Below are 18196 nucleotides of genomic sequence, written 5' to 3'. Positions count from 1 at the left end.
GAACTGAGGCCATCAGCTGGAGGTCCCCCCTCCCCTGTCACCTTTTTTCTCTTGATGTCAGGAAACCTCGTCAGAAATTATTCATGGGGATAGCAGAGAAACAAAGCAGCAGACAAAAGTGACACTTAGTGCTCTTAACTGAGACAAGTACACACTATAGAGGGATATGCTTTGTTCATATTTCAGGTCTGATGTTTACAACCACTTTAAGGGTTTGCAGAGCAGTTTTTTTTTTACAGTGGTGTTGGATTGTCAACTTATGCTGTACTATCAAGTGCAAAGTACAAAAAAAAGTCTAAAAAGTCTTTAACATTCGTAGCAAGTGTCCACCACAGAATAAGGTGTATACCTGTGATATAAGTTCTTCCGGTATCACTGAAGCTGGAATCACAGGCTGTGGCTGACTACCCAGGAGACCGGAGCCCCTGTCTCGTCCTGTACGAATGACTCGCGTTTGTCTCCGAGAGTCACGAGCACCGGCTGACGAGCGACCAGAGGATCCGCCACCGCTTCCACCTACTCCAGAGCTCCATCGACTGCTAGCAAAATGGAGGCAAAGAATGTCCGAGTTAAGAGCACAATTCTAAAATCACATGAAGAAAATCTTGTATAGTTTTTTGATTTCAAAACAATATCTCAAATATGAACCAATTTCACCAATTATCATGAAAAAACAAAACAGAATTCAATTTCTGGAATTCCACAGATACAATATAATCACTGCAAATAAATAATGGGTAAGCCAATTGTGACTCTTGCCCACAGCTGTAAATGTTCAGGGGGTCTCTCAATACTCCTTTGTATATACTGTAGATGGAAGTATAGCTACTTTGAACGAAAACATCTTCAGCCTTATCCCTATTAAAACTTACCCAAGGGTGTTGCCTGCCAGTCTGCCCAGAGTCTCAGAACCAGACAAAAACCAGGGAGAGTCACTAGTCCTGCCTGGCCTGGATGTCCTTCCTGCCCCTGAGCCACTGTTCAACTTTGAACTGAAAACAAAAGAGGGCATATCAGTCAATAAATGTAAAGGAATAAAGAAAGCCACCACCATCTGGGTTGTAATTTAAGGCCTGGAACTCCAGGTACAAATGCTCAAGGACTTAGTCTGGCAACATACAAGCTTAAGCAACACCCTTGGGATCTTTGTGGTGACAGTTTCCCAATTATCACACCAAAGACACAGATAGTAACAGAGGATTCAGGAACTGCTTGTAACAGCTTTGTATAACACCATGACCTGCACTAATTGGGTGTTTCTGGGTTAATATTCTTTGTAAAGAGTCCCAAGACTGTGGAGTGATGTTGCTATTAAGTCCAGGTTACAGAGTGTGCAATATAATTTAAAGCAGTTTTCCAATACACCGGTTGACCACCTAATACTAAGTAATGATATCGCTCATAAATCTGAACAGGGATCTTTATTGAATATATACAGCCTATAAGTAAATGCTAGAAAAAAAGTTTTGGAGACCTCTAATGGTAAAACTGCACTAAACTCTCAGAGTACATGTTTTCCTTTCAACTCCCTACTTTAAAACAGCCCCAAGCCTCCTCTAAAACTGTATACTTAGCTGGATTGGACAACCAAAGTCTGCAGGAATTTTTGGTGCATGCCCAATAGAACCTCAATTTTTTATCCCGAGTGGCTTCCGTTTTGCAACAGCGCGGCTAGGAGAAAGGATTTCATCCAGAGGCGCTAAATATTCCTGCAAACCACTGTTCAACCCGGATAGTATACATTTGGGAGGGGAGTTTATTTAGGTCAAGCGGGCAAAAAGTTATTAATAATTTCTACAAAAGTACAGTAACCCTTTGGGTGCAATTTGGAAGAAAAACAAAGTGCAATAAAGAGTGAACCCATTACCATAAAGATTTTATTAAGACAAAACTACCAATCGGTTTTTGGGGATTAATAAGAAACTTCCCAAATAAGCAGTTTTAAGAAGGAAGTTGTCGAGACAGAGCAGTTGGTGGTAGTGCAAGCCAGAAGTTGATCAGGCTCTAAAAAGGAGAACAACTGATTTCTGAACCTGAAACAGTTGCAAGAAGATTAAGATGAAAGATGCGAATATTCCTTCATACTGAAAGGTTGATTAGTCATTCATTTTCCTTAATCTAATCATTCAAGCAATCATTACTAGACAACACTGACATCCAATGCAGTCAAGTAGAATTCCAGTCAAATCCTAACTACACTTAACCACTTCCATACCACAGGCCGTCATCTGAAGTCCTGGTCTTTGAGTGTAGATATCTGAATGCCGCCTGCAGAGGTCTATACTTGCCTATGCTGAGGGCGCGCCAGTCCGGTCACATGATCTCTCCAGCGGCCAGCTTTAGTGAAGAGAGATCGCCAACACCAGCTGCAGTGCCTGAGCAGTGACGTCACACATATCCCTTATGGGCTGTCCCTCCTCTATACTGAAGACGGCACTGGGAGTCAATTGTGTGAATGGACTGGAGCGCCCTCAGTATAGACCTCTTTCTTACAGGCTAAAGCCTGGTACACTCTACTAGTTTGTTTGTTCAACCCAGCAGGGCTGAATGGAAAAAATCAAAATATAAAACCTGACAGCTCAGGAGGAGCCAATGTACTATCCAATGTTAGTACATCTATCTCCCCTGCTGTGCTACTGTGTTCTGACAGGGGGATGGGGACAGGGATGGGAACTGCACATCCCCACCACAACACTCCAGTCAGCGCTCTCAGCCATTGGCTGAGAGCACTGATCAGGAGTCGATTGGAAGATCGGTGATGCCTCTGAGAGAGACCAACAGCCGGCTTCTGTCAGACCAGCTGCAATACACACGGGCAGAATGTTGACCGGTTTCTATTAAACCGACCAATGCCGCCCACTATTCGGCCCGCGTTTACTAGGCTTTAGCATAAAGGTGGGAGCAGGCTTAAGGATGGTGAGGATTTGACTGTATTTCCACTTAAAAAAGAACGACCACAGGTAATAAATAAAAGGGATTACCCGACAAAAAAAAAAAAAAAAAAAAAAAAAAGGTATTTATGGCAAACTAGTATTTAATGTAAACTGATACAAAATTTCTCAATACCATTTTTAAAAAAAGTGAGGATTTATACAGCGCCAACAGGTTGTGAGTTTGTGGAGCGCTTTACAATAAAAAAAGAGGGGGCAGTACAATACAGAAGGAATAGGACATTTGACATACAGATTCTTATACTCTATGTAATGTGGTGCTGCTGCTGTAGATTCACAGAAACACTTATGTGAACATTTTATCTACCAAATTATTTATAACTCTGCACTGTTAGCCTTGTAAATCACAAACCTATTATTATATCTGCACATTACATGCTCTTGGATGAGAAGTGCATCTAAACCCTGTTCTATAAAAAATAATCTATAATAAACCTACCTCTCCCACAATACAACCTAAATAATAAATATATGGTCATACTTACCCGTTAGCAGCTACACTGTAGCACCAGCTGCTGGCATATGAGCATGGCCTGGGCAGCTGGCACTTGGTCTCTGTAAGAAGGCAGAAAGTGCATTCAGGAAGAACCGCTGGTTCTACCTAAAAGTCACCCCTAGACAGAGAACATACTCGACCTTTAAATATTGTCTGGTTTTAAAAGACAAAACTAACTTTCAACCTAAATTTTGCTGCTGGATCAATGTTTCTTAAAAGAAAACCTGTGCTTTGAGAATCATGGAAGCTGCCATCAGTAATCTGTCCTCCTGAAAATTATAGTTTCATGGCTGTCACGATCATAATTATTTCAATACCTAAATTAATGACCCAGAACAAGTATGCAGATCTGAAGTTGAACTTCACTCTGCGGTCACTTGCTGTGAAGAAGCTCCAGGTCAATTACTCAAAGGGTACTGAAGATGAAAACTGAATGAGAGCCAGCATATTCAGAAGGAAGTTCAGAATGTCAGCTCCGTACTTCTCTCAGCACTGGTTATTTTTCAGATTTAAGGACCTCGCACATGAGACAAAAAAAAAAAAAAAAAAAGGTGTCCATGCACACCCAGCACATGGGTAAAGGCCATAACACAGGATATTCTGTTTCTCAAAACATGCAAGTTTGTGGGCTCTTCTGTACAATCGAATGCTTTGAGACATTACCATAACTTCCATGCCACTATCTTATAGCCTGGGTTTACCGCAGAGATAAATGCCAGCTGTCACAGCAACAGGTGGGATGACTGATCTCTATTATCCCATGTACAGGGGTTCCTACATCAAATACAAAGGCCACCTGCTTTTTAAATTCAATCTTACCCATCGTTATTCTCTGGTTTACTCAATTCAAGTCTGTCTGGCTGGACTAAGAAGCCAATTCTGCAAACTCTTCCATCCTAATAAGAAATAAAGCATTAAAAATCAAAACCATGTTTGAGGGACTAAACAGAAGAAAGCAGAAATACTCAGGCAAGGTACCTCTAGGAGGAAAGCAGCATGATTCGGTCCAACCACACACTGTTTTATAGTCGTCTGCTCCAGTACATTCAAGGGTGGGTGACTGTAAAAGGGAAAAAAATATGGAACCATATCTGAATTTTAAAAAGGCAAGTGATATGTAAAATTCAGCTGTACAGTTCTATACCTCCAGGAAGGTTCCGGGATCAATACATGAGCTAAATGATATATCAGGTAGTTAGACAAGCGATTGTAAAAGTGTTTTTTTTTTTTTAATTACATTATACTTACCTGCTCTGTGCAAGTATTACACAGAGCAGCCCTGAACCTCCTCTGCTAGGATCCCGCGCTTCGCTATGTGCCATCATAGGAAGCAGCCCCTTATGGTGGCACATGTGGGCCCGACCCATCCCCCGGTCACTGGATATATAGTTGACAGCAGCAGGAGCAAAGGGCTCCAAGTCCAGTGAGAGAGGAGGGGGGGGGGGGGGGGGGGCACACGCTGCTCTCAGGCACTGCACTGGTTCAAGATCAGGTTAGTATTTAGGGAAGAAGCTGTACATTAAGACTGCATACATACCTGAGTGTTTCAAAGTTGCGTGTTATTACCGCATTTTTGTTCAGGTCAACAATGTAAAAGGCAGAAAAACACCTGTAATCTGCCCCAAAGAAGCTCATGTTCTTTTTTTTAGCTTAGGGCGTTTAAGGAGTTTTGCTTCAGGTGACAAAAATGCTCAGATGTGAACAAATGCCATTGAAATGAATGGGATTTTGCTTGTTGAGCGTTTTCAGCTCATAAAACGCCCAGGTGTGAATGCAGCCTAAAGGTTTTTTTTACCTCAACGCAGAGAATGCAATAAAGTAAAAAACCTGAAGCCTTTACCACTTTCAGTCTATCAAAGACCTCTTATGCAAGTCAGCACTTCTCTCCAGTGAGGCTCTTAAGAAGGACAGTCCTTTGAAACATGTCAGCCTGAGGGGTCTTAATCAGGACCCCCCCCCCTCCCCACCCCCAGGTCCGGTGATTCAAGCTACCGATGAGACATGTGGCCTGACGAGCGTGTTTTTACTTATGTTTGCGAGTAGACATCTTTATTGTTTTATTCAATTTTCTAATAAATCTGTTGTATAATGCACTAGGCCAGTGCACCCTCTTTTCTTCTCTCCAGTATGGCTGACTCCAGGAACATAGCTCATGTTTTGGCAGACCAGTCAACATCCCTACTGACAGCAGCCATAACAGCCATTTACTGGCTAAAATGTCCAAGACAGACGTTCTCATTTTTATGATCTGTCCTATAGCATCCACCTCAACTAGATAAAATCAGTCTCTCACTTTCAGATATCTTGGCAGGCAGAAACAAACATTCAACGGCACTAGCCCAACATATTTCTAAAGGAGTTCATTAAACTATAGCAGTTATTTTCAGCCATCGCTGCCATTTTTAGCTTTTATCAATGATCGCTGCCGAAAATAGGTTAGCGAAGTGAGTTCATATTGGCTACCCTGTTGCCCCGAAAATAAGACCTAGCATGATTGTCAGTGATGGCTGCAATATAAGCCCTACCCCCCAAATAAGTCCTTGTAGGTCTTATTTTCAGGGTAGGGCTTATATTGCAGCCATCACTGACAATCACTCTAGGTCTTATTTTCGGGGAAACAGGGTATTTAACATCCTCCTTAAAACTGAAACCTGAGCTAAACAAAAATTGTCTATATAGAAGGGGGAATGTGTATTTTAACTATCATTTTGGTGCCCTTTGTGCATTTGCAACAATCCACACTGAAAAAATTTCCTGTAATAAAGAGCAGTCACTGCTTATGTGGGGTAAATGGTCTTGTGTCCGACGCCTCCTGTAGTTTTCTGCAGGCAGCTTGTAGTGGGAAGGCCACCTGTGCCCCTCACACACCTCTGCTCAGGTTATATGCAGTATGGGAATGGATGTTACTGCTAATTTTACAAGGTCTTTGACTTTTCAAAGGTATTAGGTGCACAAACTAGATTTCTATTCTATGTGGCTACAGAGAAATAGATTTTAATAAAGACTTTTGTGCCTGGAGTACAGTTTTAAGCAGTACTGGAATAAAAAGATAAGCAAGTTATCTTACAGTGTTAAGCAATGGTCATCGGTATCACACTGACTGAAATGACTTTATTTACCTGCTTAAGTTATATTTATTCAGCTTCTCAGAAACTTCTCTTAACCTGTAAAAAGAAAAAAAAACAGGACTGATCACCTATAGGAACATTTGATCAAACATGTAAAGTCAAAACTTCTCTACAAGGTAATAGACCCCTTCAAATGACAGGTGTTTGCAGTGCCCCCAAACCATGCCTGCCCTAAATCCCAAATCCAGCATTGCTACCACTTTAAAATAGGTAATTTTGGCAAAGCTGGCCCAAATAAACTTTCTTCTTTTACCAATTGCTGTGCCCGCTGTCAGTGCTGTATAAACTGCACGCAACGCTGTGTTCTAGCAGCACTATGGGGACTTCAACATCTGCTGCCAGAAATTGAGTCTATATAAGCGTTGCTCAGCCATTCACAAAGAGCCTTGTGACGTCGCAACCTCCACCTCAGACATTATTGCAAACCTTGTATTCATTGGTTAAATGCAGGGCTTCCTGTGATTGGCTAAGCAGTGCTTTCTAGAAAACTTTATAATGCATTCAAGGGGACTCAGTACGTTCTATATCATAGTGCAGATCTGCAAAATTTTGGACTTCCTTAAACGTACCTTTAGGCCATCCTCAGGCTGTCAGTTACCAGCCATAAAACATTCTTCACAATGTTAGTGAACACATCCTGCAATTAACCCAGTACAGATAGTTTGCTGGGGGTATGCAGTAGGGATCGACCGATTATTGGCGGCCAATATCAGCATTTTCTGAAAATCAGTATCGGTCTCAAACTAAACGGATATTGCTTCAAGGGGTTTTCCCGGGGTGATGCATGCAGCTGCAGGCATCACCCCAGTACCATTGTTTAGAGCGGACGGTCGGCTCTATTGTAATAACAACCGATGCGGCTCGGCAGCCGTTCAGCTGTTATTACAAGCAACTCCCCCCCCCCCTCCCCCAGGCTCTCCCGTCCCACTGGGAGGCCCGAGCAACCAGCCGGCATGTTCGCTGGCTGACCGAAGAGCTGAACAAAGCCGATGCTTAGCTTGGGTCTCGGATCTAGTCATGACATCACTACCCAGGTTACTGGCATCTTAAAGGCGCCAGTTTTAAAAAATAAAAGTATTCAAATACTTTGAAGTGCAAAGGAGGGGTTTTTTTTCGGCCAAAAAATTATATTATATATACACATACTGTGAGCACGCATACATTGTTAGAGAGTGAAAGAATCATGCCCACAGGATCACAGAGAGTGGAGAGCTGCTGTCCCAGGAGAGGGAGTGAGAGAAACCACTCTTCTCTACCACCATGCATGTAGTGCATACATACGAGCCAGTGCAAAACACGCCCACGTAATCTCAGGAGGAGTGGGTACAATCTATTAGGCTTCACCCACAGCAACTGCTGTTCCCAATTTGTCATCCGTGTGGGTGTACATGTGCGACCCCAAAAATGCAGTGTGCGTTCAGCTTGATCTCCTGCACTGCTGTCAGATTGGGAGCAGTGGCTGTGTCCGCATTGACATAAATGGGTCAGCCTACATGAGGACACCTGCACATCTCTGTGCTGACAAACAAGACCCTTGCACAAGTGTACATTTCTTTACGCCCAAGAAAATGTAGCCTTAGGGGATATGTAGCTCCAGACACATCTTTTGAATTCAGCACTCAAATGCAAGATATAAGAGCTGAGGGGTAGACCATGTTTTCCTGATTAGGACTTGCACATGTTGCTTTGAACAGTAGGTTCAGGTCGGCCATATACAGGTCGAAAGGTCGAATTTTGGCCAGTTCAGCAGTAACCGGACGAGATTTGAACCACGTGTGGGCAGGATTTTTTTTTTTTTTAAACTAAAGTCGGCGATAGACGGAGCGATTTTCTTTGCACGGGTTGCAGGAAAGAGAATTGCTTGAATCCCTCCTGCTGAGTCATTGTTTTCTCCCGGAAAGAGGATGGGGGAAGTTGTCCCCACCAGCAGGACATAGTAAATATTGCTAGCAGCAATAATAACCAATAGCAAAAATCGCATGTAAAATCTGATAGGCTGGTTGTTGTACCCAAGTTGATCGATCAACTTGGATACAATCAGCATGCCCACACACGGTTCAAATCCTAACCAGCACCTGCTGAACCGGCCAAGATTCGAACTGTCTATGGCTGGCTTAAGGTAAATGAATAATTTAATCACATGCTTTGCAGTTACAGAGCTAGAGAACAGGATCTTAAAATAAAAGTCTAAAGTAATTTGACTGTGGAATTGTACTAAAGCACCAATCTACCATCTATCTGAAAATGCAGCAAGGACACTTCACCTAATGCAATGACCAATGCACAAAATGCAACATGAATGAAAATTAGGTTGAGAAAGTATTTACAAGGCTCAGGAGAGATTAGGGAAGCACATTTGATGGAAAATGGATTTTCAGTTGTGTGCAGAAGAAAAGCTGTCACATATCTGCGAACACCTCTATAATGATTCTTGAATGGAAATCTACCCCAAGAAACAGGCAGGCTGTCATTGTCATGCTCTTTAGATATGTATACTTGTTCCAGATGAGAGACTTAAAAAAAAAAAAAAAAAGTCAGCAGCTACAAAACACTGTAGCTGCTGACTTTAAATAAGTACTTACCTGTCCTGGGTGCCCGCGATGTCGGCCGCTCGAGGCCGACCCATCCCTCGGCTCTCGGGTCCCAGCACCGCCATCCTAGGTAAGGGAAACGGGAAGTGGAGCCTTGCGGCTTCACTGCCAGTTTCCTACTGTGCACGCGCGAGCGGCGCGTCGCTCTGTGAATGGCCCCGTGGAGTTCTGGGAACACACACAGTTCCCAGAAGACAAACGGGGCCACTCACCGAGGAGCAGAAGACGCCGCAGAAAAGAAAGAGGCAGATTAGGAAGACTGCCTAGCAACAAGGGTTTAGGCAAGTTTAAAAAAAAAAATTTCAAATATTTTATTTTTTTAGGATTTTTGGTGCAATTTTTTTTTTTTTTAGGGTGGCCCTCCACTTTAACCACTTCAGCCCCGGAAGGATTTACCCCCTTCCTGACCAGAGCACTTTTTACAAATTGGCACTGCGTCGCTTTAACTGCTAATTGCGCGGTCATGCAATGCTGTAACCAAACGAAATTTGCGTCCTTTTCTTCCCACAAATAGAGCTTTCTTTTGATGGTATTTGATCACCTCTGCCGTTTTTATTTTTTGCGCTATACACGGAAAAAGACCGAAAATTTTGAAAAAAAATGATATTTTCTACTTTTTGTTCTAAAAAAAATCCAATAAACTCAATTTTAGTCATACATTTAGGCCAAAATGTATTTGGCCACATGTCTTTGGTAAAAAAAATGTCAATAAGTGTATATTTATTGGTTTGCGCAAAAGTTATAGCGCCTACAATCTAGGGTACATTTTCTGGAATTTACACAGCCTTTAATTTATGACTGCCTATGTCGTTTCTTGAGGTGCTAAAATGGCAGGGCAGTACAAAACCCCCACAAATGACCCCATTTTGGAAAGTAGACACCCCAAGGAAATTGCTGATAGGCATGTTGAGCCCATTGAATATTCATTTTTTTTGTCCCAAGTGATTGAATAATGACAAAAAAAAAAAAAAAAAAAAAAAATTACAAAAAGTTGTCACTAAATGATATATTGCTCACACAGGCCATGGGCATATGTGGAATTGCACCCCAAAATACATTTAGCTGCTTCTCCTGAGTATGGGGATACCACATGTGTGGGACTTTTTGGGAGCCTAGCCGCATACGGGGCCCCGAAAACCAATCACCGCCTTCAGGATTTCTAAGGGCGTACATTTTTGATTTTACTCCTCACTACCTATCACAGTTTTGAAGGCCATAAAATGCCCAGATGGCACAAACCCCCCCCAAATGACCCCATTTTGGAAAGTAGACACCCCAAGCTATTTGCTGAGAGGCATGTTGAGTCCATGGAATATTTTATATTTTGACACAAGTTGCGGGAAAGTGACAATTTTTTTTTTTTTTTTTTTTTTTTTGCACAAAGTTGTCACTAAATGATATATTGCTCACACAGGTCATGGGCATATGTGGAATTGCACCCCAAAATACATTCTGCTGCTTCTCCTGAGTATGGGGATACCACATGTGTGGGACTTTTTAGGAGCCTAGCCGCGTACGGGACCCCGAAAACCAATCACCGCCTTCAGGATTTCTAAGGGTGTACATTTTTGATTTCACTCTTCACTGCCTATCACAGTTTCGGAGGTCATGGAATGCCCAGGTGGCACAAACCCCCCCCAAATGACCCCATTTTGGAAAGTAGACACCCCAAGCTATTTGCTGAGAGGCATGGTGAGTATTTTGCAGCTCTCATTTGTTTTTGAAAATGAAGAAAGACAAAAAAAAAAATTTTTTTTTTCTTTTTTTAAATTTCAAAACTTTGTGACAAAAAGTGAGGTCTGCAAAATACTCACTATACCGCTCAGCAAATAGCTTTGGGTGTCTACTTTCCAAAATGGGGTCATTTGGGGGGGGTTTGTGCCACCTGGGCATTCCATGGCCTCCGAGACTGTGATAGGCAGTGAAGAGTGAAATCAAAAATTTACGCCCTTAGAAAGCCTGAAGGCGGTGCTTGGTTTTCGGGGTCCCATACGCGGCTAGGCTCCCAAAAAGTCTCACACATGTGGTATCCCCGTACTCAGGAGAAGCAGCAGAATGTATTTTGGGGTGTAATTTCACATATTCCCATGGCATGTTTGAGCAATATATAATTTAGTGACAACTTTGTGCAAAAAAAAAAAAAAAAAAAAAAAAATTTGTCTCTTTCCCGCAACTTGTGTCACAATATAAAATATTCCATGGACTCGACATGCCTCTCAGCAAATAGCTTGGGGTGTCTACTTTCCAAAATGGGGTCATTTGGGGGGGGTTTGAACTGTCCTGGCATTTTATGCACAACATTTAGAAGCTTATGTCACACATCACCCACTCTTCTAACCACTTGAAGACAATGCCCTTTCTGACACTTTTTGATTACATGAAAAAATTATTTTTTTTTGCAAGAAAATTACTTTGAACCCCCACACATTATATATTTTTTTAAAGCAAATGCCCTACAGATTAAAATGGTGGGTGTTTAATTTTTTTTTTTCACACAGTATTTGCGCAGCGATTTTTCAAACGCATTTTTTGGGGAAAAAACACACTTTTTTACATTTTAATGCACTAAAACACACTATATTGCCCAAATGTTTGATGAAATAAAAAAGATGATCTTAGGCCGAGTACATGGATACCAAACATGACATGCTTTACAATTGCGCACAAACGTGCAGTGGCAACAAAATAAATACATTTTTAAAAGCCTTTAAAAGCCTTTACAGGTTACCACTTTAGATTTACAGAGGAGGTCTACTGCTAAAATTACTGCCCTCGATCTAACCGTCGCGGTGATACCTCACATGCATGGTGCAATTGCTGTTTACATTTGACGCCAGACCGACGCTTGCGTTCGCCTTAGCGCGAGAGCAGGGGGGACAGGGGTGCTTTTTTTTTTTTTTTTTTTTTTTTTTTTCTTTATTATTTTTTTGCTTTTTTATCTTATTTTAAAACTGTTCCTTTCATTTTTTTTTTTTTTAATCATTTTTACTGTTATCTCAGGGAATGTAAATATCCCCTATGATAGCAATAGGTAGTGACAGGTACTCTTTTTTGAAAAAATTGGGGTCTATTAGACCCTAGATTTCTCCTCTGCCCTCAAAGCATCTGACCACACCAAGATCGGTGTGATAAAATGCTTCCCCAATTTCCCAATGGCGCTATTTACATCCGGCGAAATCTAAGTCATAAAATGCTCGTAGCTTCCGGTTTCTTAGGCCATAGAGATGTTTGGAGCCACTCTGGTCTCTGATCAGCTCTATGGTCAGCTGGCTGAATCACCGGCTGCATTCTCAGGTTCCCTGTTGAGACAGGAGAGCCAGAGAAAAACACGGAAGACGATGGGGGGGGGGGGGGGGGGCATTCTCTCCCACTGCTTGTAAAAGCAGTCTAGAGGCTAATTAGCCGCTAGGATTGCTTTTACATGAAAGCCGACCGCTGGCTGAAAAGAATGATACCAAGATGATACCTAAACCTGCAAGCATCATTTTGGTATAACCACTCAAAGTCGTGAATGCTGTACCTGAAGACAAAAATATGGCTAACAATAAAGCACAGTAAATGGTAAAGTATAAAAAATTGCATACCTGAAAAGCAAACATGATAAAACATAATAACAATAAAACATTGCAGAATAGAATACAGTAAAAAAGAGCAGAACAATAGAGAGAATAGAGAGAGAGAGAATAGAGAGAGAACAATAAAACGACAACTATTACTTTTTATTTTATATTTTTGTTTGTGTTTTTTTTTTTTTTTTTTTACACTTTTTTTGTAACTGTAACTTTTATAACTGTAACCGGTTCCAGGTTCGGGTCTCTCAAAATGCGATGGCATCTTGGGAGACCCTGTGAAAGTGTGTCCTAGTCTGTGCAATGCTGTACCCTACGCTAATACTCAGCTAGTGAATGGTAGCATTCAAAACATTCACCAATGCAAAGACCAGGATTGTCAGGACAGGAGGGACAATAATAGCGGGTGTCACGCCTATATCCGTGCTTACTGCAGACACGACATCTTTTTTGGGAGGGTTCGTTGGGTAGGGGTACTAGGGGGAGGACATAAAGAAAATGCCTCTCATGCAGCCGACTGCATTTGGTTGGGGATGTGAATGGGGGAAGTACGGGCGCTGCAGAAGCGGTGGGTTCCCAATTAGGATTGGCGAATGCAGCAAGAAGGGCATTATGGGCACGACGGGCCTGTGTTTGTCTTCTTTGTGGCAGCGGGACACTACTTGTGCTTGCCACCTCACCAGCTTGAACTGCACTTATGGGACTCGCCACGTCACCAAGTGTTACTGCAGTGCTGGTTTGACTATGACCGGGGTGTACTAGGCCGCTGGCGCTTGCCAGTTCACCAAAACGCTACCAAAAAAACTGTTAACGATCGCAGGGATCAGGCCTGACTCTGCGAACGCTGCAGTTATGCGTTTAGTGTTTTGTAAGTGACAGTGATCGATCGATACTGCACTTGGGTGGGCTGGGCTGGGCCGGGCGGAGGGGCAAAACGCAGGTGCTAGCAGGTATCTGGGCTGATCCCACTAACACTGCGTTTTTGGGAACCCTAAACTGCTGGGGATGCCAGTATAGATCTGATCGGATCAGATCAGATATTGATCAGTTCAGATACTATACCACTAAGGGAGGTGTACGGTGCGTGCGTGGGTGTTAGCGCTACTGGCACTAACCTGACGCTGCCTGGGGCTGGTGCTTGCCAGTTCACCAAAACGCTACCAAAAAAACTGTTAGCGATCACAGGGATCAGGCCTGACTCTGCGAACGCTGCAGTTATGCGTTTAGTGTTTTGTAAGTGACAGTGATCGATCGATACTGCACTTGGGTGGGCTGGGCCGAGCCGGGCGGAGGGGCAAAACGCAGGTGCTAGCAGGTATCTGGGCTGATCCTGCTAACACTGTGTTTTTGGGAACCCTAAACTGCTGGGGACGCTAGTATAGATCTGATCAGATCAGATATTGATCCGTACAGATACTATACCACTAAGGGAGGCGTATGCTGCGTGCGTGGGTGTTAGCGTTACTGGCGCTAATCTGACGCTGCCTGGGGCGACGCATATCACCGCCGGGCGATCAGGGGGCTAAATCTTTATTCGGCGGGTGCCCTGACACTATAAAAAATAAACAAACTAACCAGCGTCACCCGTAACAGTTATACAGTGATCAGTGGTGAAAGGGTTAACTAGGGGGCAATCAAGGGGTTAAAACATTTATTAGGTAGTATATGGGGGTCCCTGTCGCTATAAAACGCTGACGGCGAACCTAAATATTTACCTCACTAACTAGCGTCACCAGTGACACTAATACAGCGATCAGAAAAATGATCGCTTAGCGACACTGGTGACGGGGGGTGATCAAGGGGTTAAAACTTTATTAGGGGGGGTTAGGGGGGTACCCTAGACCTACAGGGGGGTAATACTAACTGTCCTAACACTGTAAATGTCACAAACTGACACCAATACAGTAATCAGAAAAAAAAAAAAAAAAAAAAAAAAAAAAACCTGCTGGTGTCAGTTTGTGACAGGGGGGGGGGGGTGATTGGGGGGGGATCGGGGGGCGATCGGGGGGGGGATCGGGGTGTTTAGTGTGCCTGGCATGTTCTACTGTGTGTAGTGTGTTGGTGCACTTACATTGCAGTCTTCTCTCCTCGGCCCGGAACGGAAAATACCGAGCCGAGGAGAGATGACATCATTTCCTCTGCCTCTGTGTACAATACAGAGGCAGGGAAATGATCCCATTGGCTGAGAGCGATCGCGAGGGGGGGGCCACGAATGGATGGCCTCCCCCTCACCTCCGATCGCCGGGGGAGATTTGCCGACCGCCGCTGGCACCGGGGGGGGGTCCGATCGGACCCCCCACCCGCGGGCAGGCAAGGACGTACATATACGTCCTTTTGCCTGCCCGTGCCGCTCTGTCGACGTATATAGTCGTGCGGCGGTCGGCAAGTGGTTAAAGTATTGGAGCCAGTAGTTCTAACATTAGAAGATGGTAAGCACTTCCTCCCAGGATACTGTGGAGGTGTCCCATCAAGAGGGCCTAGTAATCTGAGGTCCTGTAATGACAAATTTGCTGAGAGGAACACACTATCCATCGATTATCCATCGAGAAGGGTCCAGTGCTCCACAAGTGTAAGGTTTAAAGGATAAGTTCACCTTTACAAAAGAAAAAAAAAAAAAAATGCACTTTTTTCACATGTAAAAAAAGATGCTTTTTTTGTAATGGACCTGTAAAGCAGTGCACCCACGATCAGCAGATTGTGGGTGTAATGCCACGGTGCTGCAGACTGCAGAACTACAAGCCGACAGCTGCAAAGGCTGTTGGACCAAACCATTTTTTATTTTTTTTTATTCTATTTTAATAAAATGCTTTTAGAGTAAAAACCTATCTAAGGATAGTTTTCTATTTAGGATATATTAATAATTTTGTTTATTCAGCATGAAATTGAGCTTAGTTATGTAGCATGAGACTGTATATTTTGCAATATTTAAATTTTTAGTAAACTCATTCAATGAATGCAAGCTGAGATAACATGCACTGCATTGATGCATTCACACAATGTCACAGTAACCATGAGATAAAACAAACTTCAGGAATATTCATCTATCCCATTGTTTTGTGAATGTACAGTGCATTTTGCAAATGTACAGTATTTTCCCAACCAAGTTCTGAAAAGTTTCATAGAAGTTGAAAGGACATGGAGCCCTTCTGCTCCACCTCCTGGCTGTCAAGGGAGGCAGGAATTGCTGTATAAATAAAGCAACTTTAGGAGGTTGCTACCTTTTAACACAGTGCCCATGACACTGTTCAGAACAGAAAGAAAAAAAAAATGGTTAATTTTGCATTTACTCAACTTAATTTATCTGCAGATCAAAAGGTATAAGCTTTAGTATGCATATGTCAGTTAAGACAAAGACAGATAAAAAAAAAAAAAAAAACGGTTTAGGTTCACTTAACCCTAGTTTACCCTATTCAGCTCCAGAAATTTCTTCATTTTGACAGTGTCCCAATAACCACTTGCCTACTGGGCACTTTCACCCCCTTCCTGCCCAGGCCAATTTCCAGCTTTCAGTGTAGTCCCCTATGAATGACAATTGTGCGGTCATGCAGCACTGTACCCATATGAAATTTTTATAATTTCTTTCACACAAATAGAGCTTTCATTTGGTGGTATTAAATCACCACTGGGGGTTTTTTTATATTTTGCTAAACAAACAAAAAAGTCCAAAACTTGAGTAGTTTGTTATAAAGTTTTGCAAACAGGTAATTTACCTCCTTCACTTATTTGCGCTGATGAGGCTGCACTGATGGGCACTGTTGGTTCAATGCTGCATCTGTCCCCTGCTGCTTCTAAGACAGAACTGAGCGATCAAAGACCGCCGACTGCTCAGGTCTCGGTCTTCACTAAAGTGCTGGGCTGTGGAGGGGGCAAAAACAAGTGGCTCAGTCACTCAGTGGCTCACTGGAATCTCTCCAGAGGCTGGACCAACTAAGTGACAACAGCCCGCTGTCGGCTGAAAACTGGTCACAGGAGTGCAGAACGAACTGCACTCCTGTGATCCATAGGAAGTATAGCCAAAAAAAAAGCTCCCTGTGAAGTAGAGCTGCACAATTAATCGTTAAAATAAATCACAATCTCGATTGAACCCCCTTACGATCTTAATCCAGCATTTCCACAATTCTGTGTAAACAGTTCAGAGCAGTTCTATGCTCAGCTGTCAAAAAAAAAAGCCAGTTTATCAACATTTCTCAGTGCTGAGATAGAAGAGATACATTGTATCATTTGGTTCCTTTACATCAAAGGGATAAACTTCTGTCTGTAAATGGAGGGCAGCACTTAGGCCTCCTGGACACTGCTGCTGGTAAAGGGACCTTTAGGAGCAGTTGGGCATTTTTTTTCAGCTGCCCCTGAACTCTCCTCTATGTTATCTCATCAGTACATGTACACAGGGTCATTTATAGTGGTTTCTAGGCAGTTGAGTTTAGAAGCTTTTTTTGGAACGCAAATAAATGGGTTCAGACGGATGTTCAGAGGCATCTGAAATGCCAAATGCCTGTAACAGCTGCTAACACAGTAACTCGCATTTAGTTTACAGACGTTTTTCATTAAAAAAAATATATATTTTTTTTTTGTTAAAGACACAAACCATTTTTAGATGCCGGTTTCTAGCTGTCAAGTTGAATAGTTCAGGAGAGGTTAAACAACGTCCCGTGTACATGAAGTCTTATGCCCCGTACACACGGTCGGACTTTGTTCCTAGGATTTTTTCCGACGAATGTTGGCTCAAACTTGTCTTGCATACACACGGTCACACAAAGTTGTCGGAAAATCCGATCATTCTAAACGCAGTGACGTAAAACACGTACGTCGGGACTATAAACGGGGCAGTGGCCAATAGCTTTCATCCCTTTATTCTGAGCATGCGTGGCACTTTGTCCGTCGGATTTGTGTACACACGATCGGAATTTCCGACAATGCATTTTGTTGTCGGAAAATTTTATATCCTGCTCTCAAACTCCGTGGGTCGGAAAATCCGATGGAAAATGTGTGATGGAGCCCACACACGGTCGTAATTTCCGACAACAAGGTCCTATCACATATTTTCCGTCGGAAAATCCGACCGTGTGTACGGGACATTAGAGTTGTAAAGTCTCAAGGTTTTTCACTTTAATGTGAAAAACCTGTGCTGCAGCTCCCCCCAGGGAAGAGGAAGGAGGGATATTTTTTTTTGGGTTACAAACGCTTTAAGGGCCGCATCAGCCGGTTAACCACTTGCCGCAAAATCGTTATCACAAGCAGCAGGAGGGGACATCGGTCTCCTCTCCCCACCTTCCGCCGCTATCCGGACTACCCTGTCCCGCCGTAAAGAAAAAAAATGTTTTTTTAAAGCGCCTCATGCCTCCATGCTAGCACTTCAAAATATATGAAAGTCGCGCCATGCAAATGTAAACAGTGTTTAAACCACATGTGAGGTATCACTGCAATCGTTAGAGCAAGAGCAATCATTCTAGCACTAGACCTC

The 18196-nt window shown here is 42.9% G+C and overlaps 1 protein-coding gene across 12 annotated transcripts in view; it reads right to left on the bottom strand.

The window, feature by feature from the left end:
• The window catches only part of UBR5 (ubiquitin protein ligase E3 component n-recognin 5), a 133158-nt gene that overhangs the window by 100451 nt on the left and 14511 nt on the right, over positions 1-18196 (bottom strand). For 10 of the 12 annotated variants that reach the window (XM_073632069.1, XM_073632073.1, XM_073632076.1 and 7 more), the window contains exons 2-6: positions 6567-6611; positions 4426-4507; positions 4267-4343; positions 873-992; positions 350-539 (exon numbers count right to left, since the gene is read on the bottom strand). In XM_073632069.1, coding sequence (XP_073488170.1) covers positions 350-539; positions 873-992; positions 4267-4343; positions 4426-4507; positions 6567-6611 — 514 coding nt within the window. The remainder of the gene's footprint in view (positions 1-349; positions 540-872; positions 993-4266; positions 4344-4425; positions 4508-6566; positions 6612-18196) is intronic. The other 2 variants (XM_073632071.1, XM_073632080.1) reach the window with 2 other exon arrangements.

The sequence above is a fragment of the Aquarana catesbeiana genome, linkage group LG05 (assembly GCF_042186555.1).
Source record: "Aquarana catesbeiana isolate 2022-GZ linkage group LG05, ASM4218655v1, whole genome shotgun sequence".
Classification (NCBI taxonomy): Eukaryota; Metazoa; Chordata; class Amphibia; order Anura; family Ranidae; genus Aquarana; species Aquarana catesbeiana.
The sequence above is the reverse complement of the archived record's forward strand: the minus strand, read 5'-3'. Positions and strand labels throughout refer to the sequence as shown.